The 13,659-nt window shown below is 41.0% G+C and overlaps 1 protein-coding gene across 1 annotated transcript in view; it reads left to right on the top strand.

The window, feature by feature from the left end:
- The first annotated feature begins 499 nt into the window (after window positions 1–499).
- LOC115910011 (ankyrin repeat domain-containing protein 26-like) overlaps window positions 500–13,659 on the top strand; it is a 47,486-nt gene continuing 34,326 nt past the window's right edge. The window contains 11 exon segments of the mRNA XM_030959781.1: window positions 500–910; window positions 2,691–2,805; window positions 3,042–3,215; window positions 3,338–3,444; window positions 3,948–4,085; window positions 4,836–4,987; window positions 7,855–7,905; window positions 10,701–10,734; window positions 10,813–10,885; window positions 12,098–12,158; window positions 12,508–13,517. Of these exon segments, the coding sequence (XP_030815641.1) occupies window positions 708–910; window positions 2,691–2,805; window positions 3,042–3,215; window positions 3,338–3,444; window positions 3,948–4,085; window positions 4,836–4,987; window positions 7,855–7,905; window positions 10,701–10,734; window positions 10,813–10,885; window positions 12,098–12,158; window positions 12,508–13,517 (2,118 nt within the window). The 5' untranslated portion in view covers window positions 500–707.

Here is a 13,659-nt window from a genome sequence, read left to right as displayed (position 1 = left end):
CTTGTCCCACTCTCCAAGTTGAACGACTTGGCTGGCGCTGTTATCTCCTTTGCTACCCAAAAAGTCGGCAATTTCAGGCTCCTGCTGTGTCTCCCAGAGTCACCTGACTAGTATCACCCATCTTCGCGCTCTTGGCTATATCCCGAAGGTTGGCAGCTCACGGCCTCTTGTCTCGGGATCCCACCCAAAGCTTAACCTGCATCTCTGTCGGCAGCTTGCGATCCCAGATACCTGGACCAGACGTATTCCTCAGCATCTAGTCAGGCACGTAAGCAGATGATGTCTGAAGCTCAGCTCCATCCCCTTTCCTCTTGTATTAATCCTTGCTGTCTGTTCTTGTCACCCATTCACCCAAGCCTGATCGCAGCACCCACGCAGCACGGAGTGCCCCGGGACATTAATTCCATCCGAGCACTATTCCCTCCCTAACTCCCCGCCTCCCGCGGCCGCGCCTGCGCGGGCCCGCCCGCGCCTGCGCGGAGCTCGCGGAGCCCGGGGCGGTGGGACGGGGCTGCCGGGGGCGGTGGGCGCGGGCTCTGCCCGGGGCTCCCGCCCTGCCCGGGGGTCGCTCCGCCAGAGCCGCATTGAGTCGAGCTCACTGTCGGGAGCTCTCCTCCCCTGCCCCTGCTTGAGGCGCGATACAGCCCGCCGGTGCTTCCCGCCGTCGCTCTCCTTAGACGGGACTGTGCGTCTGTTTCTGCTTCAGGATGAAGAGGATCTTCGGGTTCGGGAGGAAGAGGAAGGGACAGCCGCCGGCCGGCAGCGCCTCCCTTCCCTCTCCCGGCGGTGCCTACGAGCTTCGGCAGAAGGACCTGGGCAAGCTACACCGCGCGGCCGCCAGCGGCGACCTGGCCCAGGTGCGGCAGGGACTGAAGAAATACGGCATCGACGGGCGGGACAAGGCGGAGCGGTAAGGGCGGGAGTCGCGGGGCGGTCTCGGGAGCCCCAGGTGCAGCTGTAGGAGCCTCGGGAGCCCCAGGTGCAGCTGTAGGAGCCCCGGGAGCTCCCCGCCGCAGGAGCGGAGCGGCAGCGGCGCTGTGAGGAGTGGGAGTGCGGGCGCCGCAGCCCTTGGCTGGCTGTGGGAAGCAGGCTTGGGCTGCCAAAACCCCCTTGAATTCGGCCAGCTGTCGCCTTACCACTTGTGACCCGGCTTCCTCAGTGCCCTCATTCCCGGCCTGCTGTGTCCTTGCCCAGGGGCGCAGGGGTGGAAGCGAGCTCTTACCCTGGCAAAGGGGAGTTGCAAGAGCAGCCTTGTGGCCGTTCTCTAGCCAGGGTTTGAAGTCTGAGTGTAATCGCACCCACCTCTGTGCACCTCTGGGGGCTCAGCCTGCAGGTTCAGTACTTGAGCCCGAAGGATGTGCTGCCTCAGCTGGGAGCAACTTAAAGATGGACGCTTCAGTTAGGAAGGATTTATAAGGCAACATAAACATGTTGTTTATTGATGCTGCACGCATAGTTGCCTTTTTTGAGTGTGATGTGGCAGCCTAAGCCACAGTGTGGTTTTAGGTGGCAGTTAGTTTTTTGCTCTGAGGCTTTGGTACAGCTGATCAGTACCTTGGACTGGAATATCTGGTCAGTGACTTGCAGGAGAAGCTGTTGCTTTCAGGCAGGTGTTGTGTGAGGGTTTGAGTCGAGCACAGCAAGCCCTTAACAGTTCTACCTTCAGGAGAAGCCCTGGGCTGCAGCATAGTTCCTAGTGATATATCATAAGCAAAAGGGAATCACCTTTTCTGAAAAGGCTCAGAGTCAAATCCTTCGTGATATTCTGAAGAGGGTCTGGTTTTAGCAGAGTAGTTCAGCTTCCTAGGCTGGACTTGTGGCAGCAATAAAGCTCATCTAGTTTTATTGCCCCAAAAATACCTACTAGATTTGTAGGAGGAATCACGTGCAAGAACTTCCTCGGTGATTGGGTCTTTGTGTACAAGTAGACTGGTTAATTGACATCAGACCTAAGATGTTGTGGTTTGAAGGACTGCTTTTCCTTCTGACAGGGCTTTAAATTGAAGAAGAAAGTTCAGTTTTCCTGTGCTGGTTATATATTGTGGAAACACAGTATTGCCTCCTTGGAAAGGACTTAATCTGTAGTAGGCTTTTTATGACTATGATAGTTAAACATTACAGGAAAGTCAAAAACTACTTTCCTGAAGTCAGGATCAGAGTGTTCTGTTCTCTGGTTTGCTACATGTTGTTAGAGGCACTTTGGTGCAAATGTGTTCTTGGTTTTGCTTCAGTAGTAAAAAAGCTAGAGAAAAAGGAGAAGTTCTCAAAGTGAGGGGAAGCTCTTATGTTCTTTCAATTCAACCCATCTCTAACATCTCCAATACACTTCTGGCCCATGAATGATCAAAGAAAAACTTAGATGTTAATTTGCCAGCTCAGATTCCCTGGCTTTGATCTCTGTTGCTGTGCCACATGTGTAGTCCCACACTACAGAGGACAGTACCAAACATCTGGGCACAGGAGTCTCTGCAGATTCTGTTCTACAGTGAAAGAAATGTCTCCTTACTAAGCAGATGCTGTGGAGGGTTTTTGCTAGCAAGTCCCAAGCATTTGGTGTGCAGCTACTGTGCAGCTAATGGAGTGGGTTCTTAAGCTTGATATTTGCAAAATGAAACTTGTGGTCATATCTGTTTATCAAAAAAACCTGAAGTTATCCCTGTCTGTGCTAATTCAGTTTATTTAATTTTTAGGACAGCTCTGCATCTTGCTTGTGCAAATGGCCATGTGGATGTAGTTACATTTCTAGTAGAAAACAAGTGTAAGCTAAATCTTTTTGACAATGATAACAGATCACCACTGATGAAGGTACGTGGACTATGATATGTTCTTGCAAGTGAGACTTACTGACTTTGAACTAAATGATGTATTTTTCAGTATTCTTTATGTGGACCTTTGTAAAATCACGCATATTGTGATTGTTGTGGAATGGGCATATGTTAGCTATCTTTGAAGGTGCTCTTAATTCCCAGTACCGGGAAGAGGGAGGAATTGCTACAAAGTGAAACTGTAAATGCTCAGAGTTTTTTGTGTTTTGTTTCCAGGCAGTACAGTGCCAGCAAGAAAAATGTGTGGCTATTCTGCTAGAACATGGTGCTGACCCAGATCTGGCAGATGCTGATGGCAACACTGCCCTTCACCTGGCTGTCCTGTCTGGTAATACTACTGTAGCAGGGCTGTTACTTCAGCATAATGCCAATATTGATGCCCAAAATAAGGTAAATTTTATATTTGTTAGTGAAGTGCTTTCCAAAAGTTGTGTTTGCATTTTTCTTAAAGTTTTGTTTGGTTGGGGTTTTTTTGTTTTAACTTTGATTTTTGACTTTATCTGCCCTTTCAGGAGGGATGTACCCCTCTTATTCTTGCTGTCTCCGAACATCATGAAGACATAATGGAGTTTCTCCTTAAAAAAGGAGCTGACGTGCATGCTCGAGATCAGTGTGAAAGGTGAGGGGCTGTCAAAACTTTACATGGGTCTCTTTAATATTCTTCAGCTTCGCTTGAGAGAGACATGGGAGTGAGGTTTGAAAAAATACAGAACAAGGAGCCACACAGAAGCAGTTACTTCTGTGTGACTTGTGAAAGATGGTCATACCTCAGTGCTTACTGTTGTATCTCATTCGATGCTTTCCACATTGAGGGCTTCAAAATGTTATTGTCTGTGATGGCCTTTCTGGCAGGAAGCCTGCCACTTGCTCAGTGGCATTCCCTCAAATTGAAAAGCCATCTCCTGCATAGTAGTAGAGTTTCTAAGTGTTGTCGTGTGAAAACTTTAAGATTAAACATTTAATTGTTTTGAGACCCTCTCTGATTTTATTGTTTATCTTAATGAAAAATTATTTTTCTTTTGTTCATTTTAAAGTAAACTTTTTTGAGGGCGAACAGAAACAAAAATATTTATGGTGACGCTAAAGCAATATATTTCATGTCATATTTCTTGGATCCTTCAGAACCCCACTTATGACTGCTGCTTCTGGTGGAGAACTTAATGTGATAAAGGTTCTTCTTCGGTACGGTGCTGATGTTTCCCATAAAGACGCTAACGGATGGACAGCTGAGGATTATGCTGTTATTCATGGATATTCCAGGTAAATTTTAAACTGTATCATTAGAGTAAGTTGTCAGTTATCAGTGTGGTTTTTGATAATTTTTAATAACAGCACCAAAGTTTAATAGTGTGCTGAGACTTGTATTGAAGGTGTTCTCAGTGATGTCTTCATAGAATCATTTAAATTGGAAAAGGCCTCTAAGAATCAACCTAACACCGCCACTAAACTACATCCCTAAGTGCCAGTCTACATCTTTCAAATACCTCCAGGGCTGGTGACTCAACAGCTTCACTGGTCGGTCTGTTCTAATGCCTGACAACCCTTTCCCTGCAGTAATTTTTCCTAATATCCAGTTTAACCTTCCCCGGCACAACTTAGGGTCATGTCCTCCTGTCTTCTAATATGTATGATTCCAGTCTCTAGTGTTAACTTGGAAGTTGAGGAAAATTTTTACCCAGAGTTCTCTGTTAGATTTCAAGTTTTATTGCTAAGCTCACACTTGCTCAATATAAACTCTAAAATATGTCTGTATCCTACAGTTATCCAGAGGTGAAACTTAACAGGTACCAAGCAGGAGTTAATACCTTTGTAGGTTTGAATGTGACTGTAGTGACTACTGAAGTGTGTAATAGTGATGCAGTAAATGCATATGAGTATATAAATCTAAATGGCTTTGGATAGGATAAGAATAGGTTGGATAAGGAGTGGCTGTTAACTCTTTTATTAAATGGTATATGCAGGTATGGGATTATTTTTTACCTAATGCATTTCCTCTCTTTTTCTGTACAGTCTTAGCAAACAACTGGCAGAATATGCAGACTGGGAAAACACAGGAGAAGCTTCTACAGGTGGTGGTGCACGAGGGATCACAGCACTTGGCACTCCACACAGGGCAGCAGCTGCTGGCTTCACCTTGGGTGCACCTGCTGTGGACAGAGGAGGTAAGACCCTTCACCAGGGAGTAGCTCACGAGGAGAATCAGTGTGGCTTTTTCTTAGTGGGTTTGTGTTCTTAGTGCTTACTGTGTTCATCATTGACTTTAGTGGAGGCATCAGACGGAGTAGCACAAGCTTTGTCCATATGTTTATTTGATGATAGTTGCAAGTGCTGCTTGTCAGGCTGTGAAAGCATTTGATTTGCATTCTGTGATCACTTCTTAGGGTTGTTACTTTCTGTCTGTCAGACTGTCCTCCTATTTGGGTTTTCCTTGAGAGAGAGAGGAGGATAGGGAAGGAACTAGGCAAAAGTGTTTACTTTTCAAGCGTGTACTTTTACCTAGAGATTGCAACTCAGACTGTGAAAATCCAATCACAAAAGCAGTGGGTCCCACCTGAGTAGTTGTTCCTCTTTCTGTACTTGGGAAGCAACAGAGAAATGAGCAGAAAGGTATGTGTATTGTTGATTTTCATGGAGTTTGTGTCTTCATTTTAATGTTAATAGTTCCATCTGCACTAAGGTCCTTTTTGCATGTTCTATTTCTCAAAATCAGTTATAACTGTTTCCATGTAGGTGCTGTAGAGACATACTTAGCAAATATTATATTGGAAAAGTAACTTTGTTGGCAATAACATTGCAGTGTCTGTGAATGCTCTGTTGGCTAGAGCATAGTTTGATTTACAATAAAAATAATAATAATGCCTTTCTTCCACTTTCCGTATTTTTTATGAATTTTTTTAAGAAAATAATTATTACCTTGTGATCCAGAAAAATTAAATTGCCTTGTGATCAAAAAACTAACTCCTTCAGTGAGTTTTAAAAATTCAGCCTATGGTTATGAGCTCAAAGTCCTAGAGGAATCTTAGAAAATGAATACCTTAGTATAAATGAAATAGTGTGTCTTGTTCTTTGCGTTTCAAGCCCTACAAGTGGGAGATTTTACTCTTTCCGAATTTTTAAGGGTGTTACTTTGGTTCTATGTGGCAAATGGGCAGAAGACACTGCTCAAACACAATTCATTATTCCTTTAAATAGAGTTCCTTACTCCATTTTTAAATATGTCTAGAAAAATGAGCAAAATATGGGATATTTTTCATCACTGACCTTTCCTAGATACAGGAATTTAATTTAGAGTCAGGCTTTGTTGTTTTGACTTAGAAACACTTGATTTGACTTAGTCAGAGATTTGGAAAGCTTCTTGATAGATTGCAGGGATTTTTTCTTCTTTAAAGATTTCAATACAGGTGGTTTAATCAGGAAAATGATGCTTGTGCCCAAACAGTGCATACTGTTACTGTCTCTTAGAGATTAGTAACAAAAAGAGCATATTTACATGCATTAATTCTGCAGTCTCTAACTTGTACATAAAAAGTACAGGTCCTGTAGCAGGAGAGTCCTTCTAATATGCTGCAGTAAGAGACTTTGAAGTTTCTGTTAGAGGAGAAGTTTGAATGATCTCAGGAGAACAGAGAAACCTATTTTGGAATTAGTTTTGTTTCTGTTGCTCTTCTATACAATTTTTCTGGGATCTTCAGTGTTGTCTTTGTTCCTTTTGCTGATTTTGCACTTCTTGAATATTTTTAAAGATAGTCTTCTCTAATGAGCAATTCAGCCTACTTCAAAAGTTGGCTTTTGTTTATATGAATACTTACTGTGTGATGTGTTGTTCCTTTTGTGTTCCTGGGTCCCTATGGAAACTGTTGGGTTTCCATCATAGAGCTCTTTGAAGAGAATTCAGTGATTTCTGTCTCCTAAGTTCAGTAATAACTGTCCTGTATTATCCCTTCAGAAAGCTGAGAAATGCAGAAGACATGAGAAACCATCATGCAGTCCTTTCTTAACTCTTTAAATGTAGCTTGTGGTAAAATCAATAGAAGCAGGACTCCCTTCTGTTCTGAGACAAACGTTGCATCATGAAGGAATTTGGTGTCAGTTAGCTGCAATAACAGAATGAATTCTTGCATTTTACTAGGTGGGATGGGTAGGGCAGATGCACAGTGATTTATATTCTGAACTTGTGTTCCACAACACAGACGTGTACGCACACAAACACATATGTGTGATACACCAGACAATGCACGCATTTTGGTCCAATTGTGGCCTGCTCTATAGCCCTGGGGGAACGTGCTGCCCTCTTGTCATGTCTGAGTGGTTCAGCATGGTCAAATGAATGTAAGCAGGACTCTTCAAACTTAGGTAGAAGTGGCCTATGTTTGTATCAGGCACCAACTGACACAACTTTTAAGATGAGCTGGTTTAAGGCAACAAGTTACTGGGTTCCTTTTTAGCAAGGGATAACAAACATGCTAAAACTGTAACTTAAGATGAGTATGTGTAAATAACATAATGTCTCAAAGTTGCATGTTGGTCTGAGTACAGGGAGCCAAGATTTCCTTGAAACTTTTGGATAGTCTTAAAAGTTTGGGTCTTGACACATACAGATTTTTGAGATGCTTAGAATAAGGACTTTTGTGTGCTGTATGTGTAAGGCACTCTACAACCGGAAAGGAATTTAATTAGCATCTCTGCTAGACAAGTAGTTAAGCTGAGGGAAATACAAAATTGTCGGGAGAGTATATTTCTGATAATATGTTTCAGTGTTTCACAGTACTGAAATATGGATGTGTTACAGGGAGCAAGCACATTAAGTTACTGTTTGACATTGTCCCTTGAGAGCAGAGTTCTTTAGACTCTGGTTGGGTTGTTTCCAGCACTTCTAACTGTAGAATAGGCTGATAGTTGCAGTGTGTTCTCCCGTTGCTGTAGCTGTTTTGATGTACTGCTTATGTTTTCCAAGTTTCTGGAAATTCCAGTTTATTCTGATGTCATTGTTCCATCTGTCCTTTCCATGCCTTTTCCTAAATGGATATAGAAATGCAACAATCACCTAACCAGACATCAAGAACAGGAAAATCAAGGAAAGGTATTTTGTACAGTAGCATTTAAAATATGAAACATGTTGTACAGTATACAGATATCAACGCATCTATGATGTTTATTATCCTGGAGGCTCCTATTTTGATGGTACTGGTTTTATGAACTACATTTGAGAGCAGACTTTGTGTGATTTTTGTTTGTTTGCATGTTTTGCCTTGTTCTTGATTATTGAATTTAGCGTTTGCCTTGTGTCATTCGTGATACTAAATAATTTTTTCAATAAGCCCTTCTTTTACTCTGAAATGGAAATGGGCTTGAATTAAAATGGAAACAAGCAATCCCCGGAGACTGCTTTTCTAGATCCCATTTCTACTGTAATCAGAGGTGTCTGAGAGGTGGCTCATGAACTTTCTCTCTTGCCTTCTAAAGGACAATGTGACTTGTTCTTGATCACTGCTTAAAGTCACTATTTGCAGAACGACAGAATATTTGGAGTTAGAAGGGACCCACAAAGATCATAAAGTCCAGTTCCTAAGTAACTGGCCCACACAGGGATTGAACCCACAAACTTGGTATTATTAGCACCATGCTCTACCCAACTGAGCTAATCTATTCATTGGAAGCAAAATTTCAGAAAACTTACTCAGCACTTCTGATTACTTGAGTAGTAATTGAAAATATATCATCAGGCGTGATAACTGACTGCTCCACACTGGTGGAGACATTTTTATTCAGCTTGGGAAATCAGCAGTAGGTTAGCCTGCTGGTGCTGATTGAGTTAACAGGAACTGTGGTATGTACAAGTAATTAAGATTATTTAAATATTGTGTGTTTGCAAAAGGAAACAGTAAAAATTAGAGACTGTGTTGGTATTTTAAACTGTTAGCTTCTCCTTGTTTCAGCTTCTAGGCTTTCTCTATATGACATGCACACTGTATTTCATTGTCCAAAAGCCCAGTACAGGTCAGGAGATGTACTCATTAACATTTCTACATGTACCCTGTCTTTAAAACAGACAAAATTTCCATGCTCTTTTATGTTTAGTGCTAGTGGAGGAGATGTCTTCAGGCATATGATATGCCTTAGTTTTCTTTTCCCTTTAATGATTCTGCCGCAGGCCTTGGATTGGTTGTTATGATAGTTGACAAGAATTAGTTATCAAGAATTGAGGAATGCTGAAATAGGTACTATTAGAAGTTGTGTTTGTTTTCCCCTTCTGTTTTGGGAATTGAAGAGCCCTTTTATATGACCTTAGCTGTTGATATTTGAGAGGTTCTAGCACTCCTGAAGCTGGATTCCTAGAGGTCAGGCTTCTTTGGTGGATCAGTGATGTGCTAGAGTGCATCGTCAACAAGTTTGCAAATAGCCCTGAGTTGGGAGGATCAGTGGATGCACTTGAGGGCAGTGCTGTCATTCAGAGGCATTTACTCTGACAGACTGTGTAAATGAACTCTCAGACCTGTCTAGCAAAATTCAGCCAGGGCAAATGCAAAATCTGCACAACGCCTTGCTACAAAGCATGCTGGCACTGCCTGGCAGGAGAGATGCCTTGCTGAGAAAGCCTAATGGGTCTTGGCGGAGTGAGCTGAGAATGAGCCAGCAACAGGGTGCCCTGACAGCAGTGTCCTGGGTTGTATTAAGAGCAGCGTAGCCAAGAGATTGAGGAAAGTGATTACCCACCTCTACTTGGCACTCTCTGGATTATGTCCAGTGCTCTGGGTGTAATTTGAGCCTCCAGTTCAAGAGAGATTTGTCTTTCAAAAGTGAGCAAGCTCAGTGGAAAGCCATCAGATTCATCAGGGACAGGAATATTTGCCCTTTGAGGACAGGTTGAAGAAACTGGAATTTTTCAGCTTAGAGAAGTGAATTTGCAGGGGACCTAGCAGCAGCTTCTACTATATGTGAGAAGACAAAGCCAGGTGCTTCCCAATGGTACATTGACAGGAGGCAGAGATATAAGTGGCATTAATGGCAACAAAATATTTTCAAATGGGGTGTGGGAACAGTAAAACAGAGAGGTTGTATAGTCTTCCTCCTTGGAAGTGTTTAAGACCAGACTGGATAAAGCCCTGAACAACCTTCTCTGACCTCATAACTGAGCCTGCTTTGAGAAGGCTGGCTAAGAGACTTCCTGAGGTTCCTTCTGACCTGATTTATCCTATTATCCTACGTGCAAGTCGCATTTGTAACACTGATAAAGGCTTGGAGTGTGCTATAGAATGCCCTGGGTTTGCCACTTGTGTCTGCTGAATTCCCTTTTTGATGCAGTGTACAGAAGTGTTGGTGATTCTTCTACTTGAGCTTTAGAGCTTGATTGTGCTTTTTGATTTTCATTACCTTTGCAAAATAATCTGTAACTGGGTAGAACAGCAGATAGTGTAATGTTAGCATAATGTTATACATAATGCTGCATAAAATAATAAATCTCTGTATGTGATGGGTACTTGTGTGTGAAATGAGTACTTAGGAAGTCTTAATGTCTTGCTAAACCATCACCATTTTGTTAATTGTTTACTAATGTAGGATATTAATGCTATGGTTTTGGTTTTTTTTAGTTTAGGGGTGTTTCTATGTTTTTTAAACTTCTAGGTATAAGACTCCAGAAGAGATATAGCTCTGGTCTTTTTATTTCCTTTTTTATTTTTTAAAATTCAGTGTTGTTTGAAGATGCAATTTTGTTTTGGAAGTGCAGTTATTTATGCCACCTCATACTGAATTTACTGCCCAAAGCATCGTTCTATTATGATTTGCAGAGTTGTCCATGTAAAATATTTAATTTTTAAATGGTTAATTTTTAGCATGCTAAATTTAATTTCAACATGTTGATTAATGTTTGAACAGCAATAGATGACTTCTCCCAAGGAGACTCAATAAGGTGAGACTTTAAAAATAATAACACTTACCTGAGGAATGACTTGAGAGACACGGTACTCATTTTGCTTTGCTTTTAAAGAAGCTCTGAGAAAGAGGGCAGCGATGACAGTTGGCATACCTCTGAGGAAGAGGAACTTGATTTTACCCCCAAGGTATGGTGCATTTACAGGAAAAATATCCTGTAAAAATAAGGGGTTTGAAGGCAAGTTTTCTTTGGAACTGAAAGAAGCTGCAGCTCCAGCCAATATTGTTTTCTCCTTAAAGTACTCTCTGGCCTGCCAGCCTTCCTTCTCCTGTGAGTTTTTTCCTAAAGGACCTGTAGCTGTGACAGAGTATGCAGTAGATTTCTAATTTGAAGCCAAAAGCAGTAGGTGACAAGATAACCACATAGTTTTATGTTTTTTCTTGTTCATACGAGTCAGATTTGCAGACTTCAAAAATTTGTAAGTTATAATAATAATCTATCCTGTCCAATCATTGTTATGTTTTCTGTAAATTTGGGGATATATTCCTAAGTGATAAAGGACATTTATTTATCAAGATCTGTAAAAATCCTCATCACCTAGTTCTCCTTTCCTCAGCAGGTTCCTCAAGAGTACTCAATGAGCAGACGAGTTACTCAAATGGGTCATCTATTTTCTTCTATAAGATGACATTCAGTACTTGCATGTGATCTCACACTGCATGTTTTTCCTCATTTTTTTGTAATGCTTGGGTAGTACTCTTTTTGTTAGTTACAAGCTCTTATGCCTACTGTTTTTACTAATGATCTGTAGAATTTTGAACTTCTGAGTAATGTCTGGAGCATCATCTGTTGCATTGGCATTGTGCTGTAATGTAGAACCTGAGTGTGGTGGTTCAACCCACTCTGTAATGCTGGAGATGCAAGCATGTTTAGTTTTAACTTTATTTTATTTTCTTGCACTGATTTAAATAGAAATGATACATTTTTCTGCCATGATTTTGAAATTTAGGGGTATTTTTTAAGTGTACTTGTAGGAACTACATTTATGCATTAAGTACGGGGATATTAATAGTTACCTTGTGCATATTTGCAAGTAAGCATCCTGAAAATGCACTTTTAATAGAATTGAATTTTATAATTGAATTTTACTTAAGTATTACACATATTTGAAACAGATTTTTAGAACAGTTATGCACGTAAACATTTTTGGAAACAATCTGCAGAAGGGTGCCTGCACATACTGAATTGGATATGAGAGGAGTGTTTGTGTAGTTAGAAGTATAGGATGGAGCCAGCACTATCATAAGGACAGTGATTATATTTATTGTTCAAGATTTGATGTGAACAAAGGATTTGTTGCTGTTACTGTTAAAAAAAAATCTTAAATCTTTATTTACAGAAGCTGCAGAAGCCAAACCTGACACTGCTAATGAATGCTTCACAGCAGTTCAGGAAAAACAGTAAGTTAGTTTGCAAAAGGTTGGATGATATATTGATATGTGAAGTAGACTTGCTAAGTAGGTTTTTTGGTTAGTTTGTGGGGTTTTTTTTAAATAGTAAATGGGAAAAGTAGCATTTTGTAAACACGGTACTGAATAATTCAGAATAAATTAAGTCATTAAAATGAAGATATTAATCACTTCTTAAGCCCCTTTCTTTCATCAAGTTCATCCTCCATCCTGCCCAACCTCTCAATTTCTAGACATGCCCAAATGGCTTCTCTCTTGTACATTAGTCTGAGAACATCCCTATTACTGTTTACCTAATTCTTTCTGTTCACGTGCATTTTTCTTTTTGTTGTACTTTAAGATGATGGTGGTGGTTCTGGAATTGAAAGTCCTAAGTCACCAAAGAAAAGTCACAAACAAAGAATCCCATCAGGTGCAAATGTGAACAAAGGGGACACTGAAGAATTGTTTAATCAAGATGTCTCAGCTGCAAGCAACTTGGATGAAGAAGAATTGGAGGAGGAGGAGGAGGAGGAAGAGGATGAAAATGACAATGAAGATGGTGATGAAGATTATGAGGAGGAGGAGGAGGAGGAAGACGATGATGAAGATTTTACTGAAGATGAAAAGGAGGAGGAAGAGCTGAAGGATGAAGAAACTCAGTCTAATGAAATACTGGAGGAGGAGAAAACAGAACCTAAAGGGGAAATTAATCAGAAATTAGAGTATTTCAGTAAAGCCAAGTGTGAAGAGGATGCTCGATGTGGAACAGGAAATGTCTGTGATGATGATGAAATAGATAAAGAACATGATGAAAAGCTGGAGGAATCTGTTGATACTCCTGTGTCTTTCATAGCTGGGTCTTTTGAAAGGTTTCAAGAAACTAAAACAGCAGTGTCTCCAAAGATCATGAATAATGAAATATCTTGCAAGTCAGTACCAAAACAAGCTGTCTTTCAAAATCTAAATAATCTGCAAGATATGCAAGAAAGCTGGAACAGAAAAAGCATGATTGAGGAGAAATTTCACCGAAACACTGACCCCTGTTTTCCAAACTCTGAAGTGACAGACCAGAAAAAAGAGATACCTCAGCCTCGCTTAGATAGTTGTGGTGTTAAGCAGAAAAGGCCAAACTTCAGTGATGGCTTTGAAAGTGACAATAATTCTTGGTTAGCAGAAAAAAACCCGGGACCTGAAAGTGAAAGACAAAGCTCTGTCATGCTTGAGCATGTGGATGGTGAAGATACTGAAGAGGAGGAATATGAAGGAGTAGATGATAAAGTCTGTAAACCACTGAAAAAAGAAGGTGAAATTTTGCACTTAAATAAGCAAGAAGAAAATTTGAGAGCAGCATTTCATTCAAGCAATGAAGTAAGTATATAAGGATGATTCAATCACAAGGGTATTTTCTGAGGGTCAGATAAGTAAGAAACACATACTAAACCAGATTTTTCTTAATACTTATTTTTCAAATATATCCGTCTTTTGATCATCTGTTTTTGATGTTAGTGTC

Source organism: Camarhynchus parvulus, chromosome 1A (assembly GCF_901933205.1).
Source record: "Camarhynchus parvulus chromosome 1A, STF_HiC, whole genome shotgun sequence".
Taxonomy (NCBI): Eukaryota; Metazoa; Chordata; class Aves; order Passeriformes; family Thraupidae; genus Camarhynchus; species Camarhynchus parvulus.
Note: the sequence above shows the minus strand (reverse complement) of the source record. Positions and strands in the feature narration are given on the sequence as shown.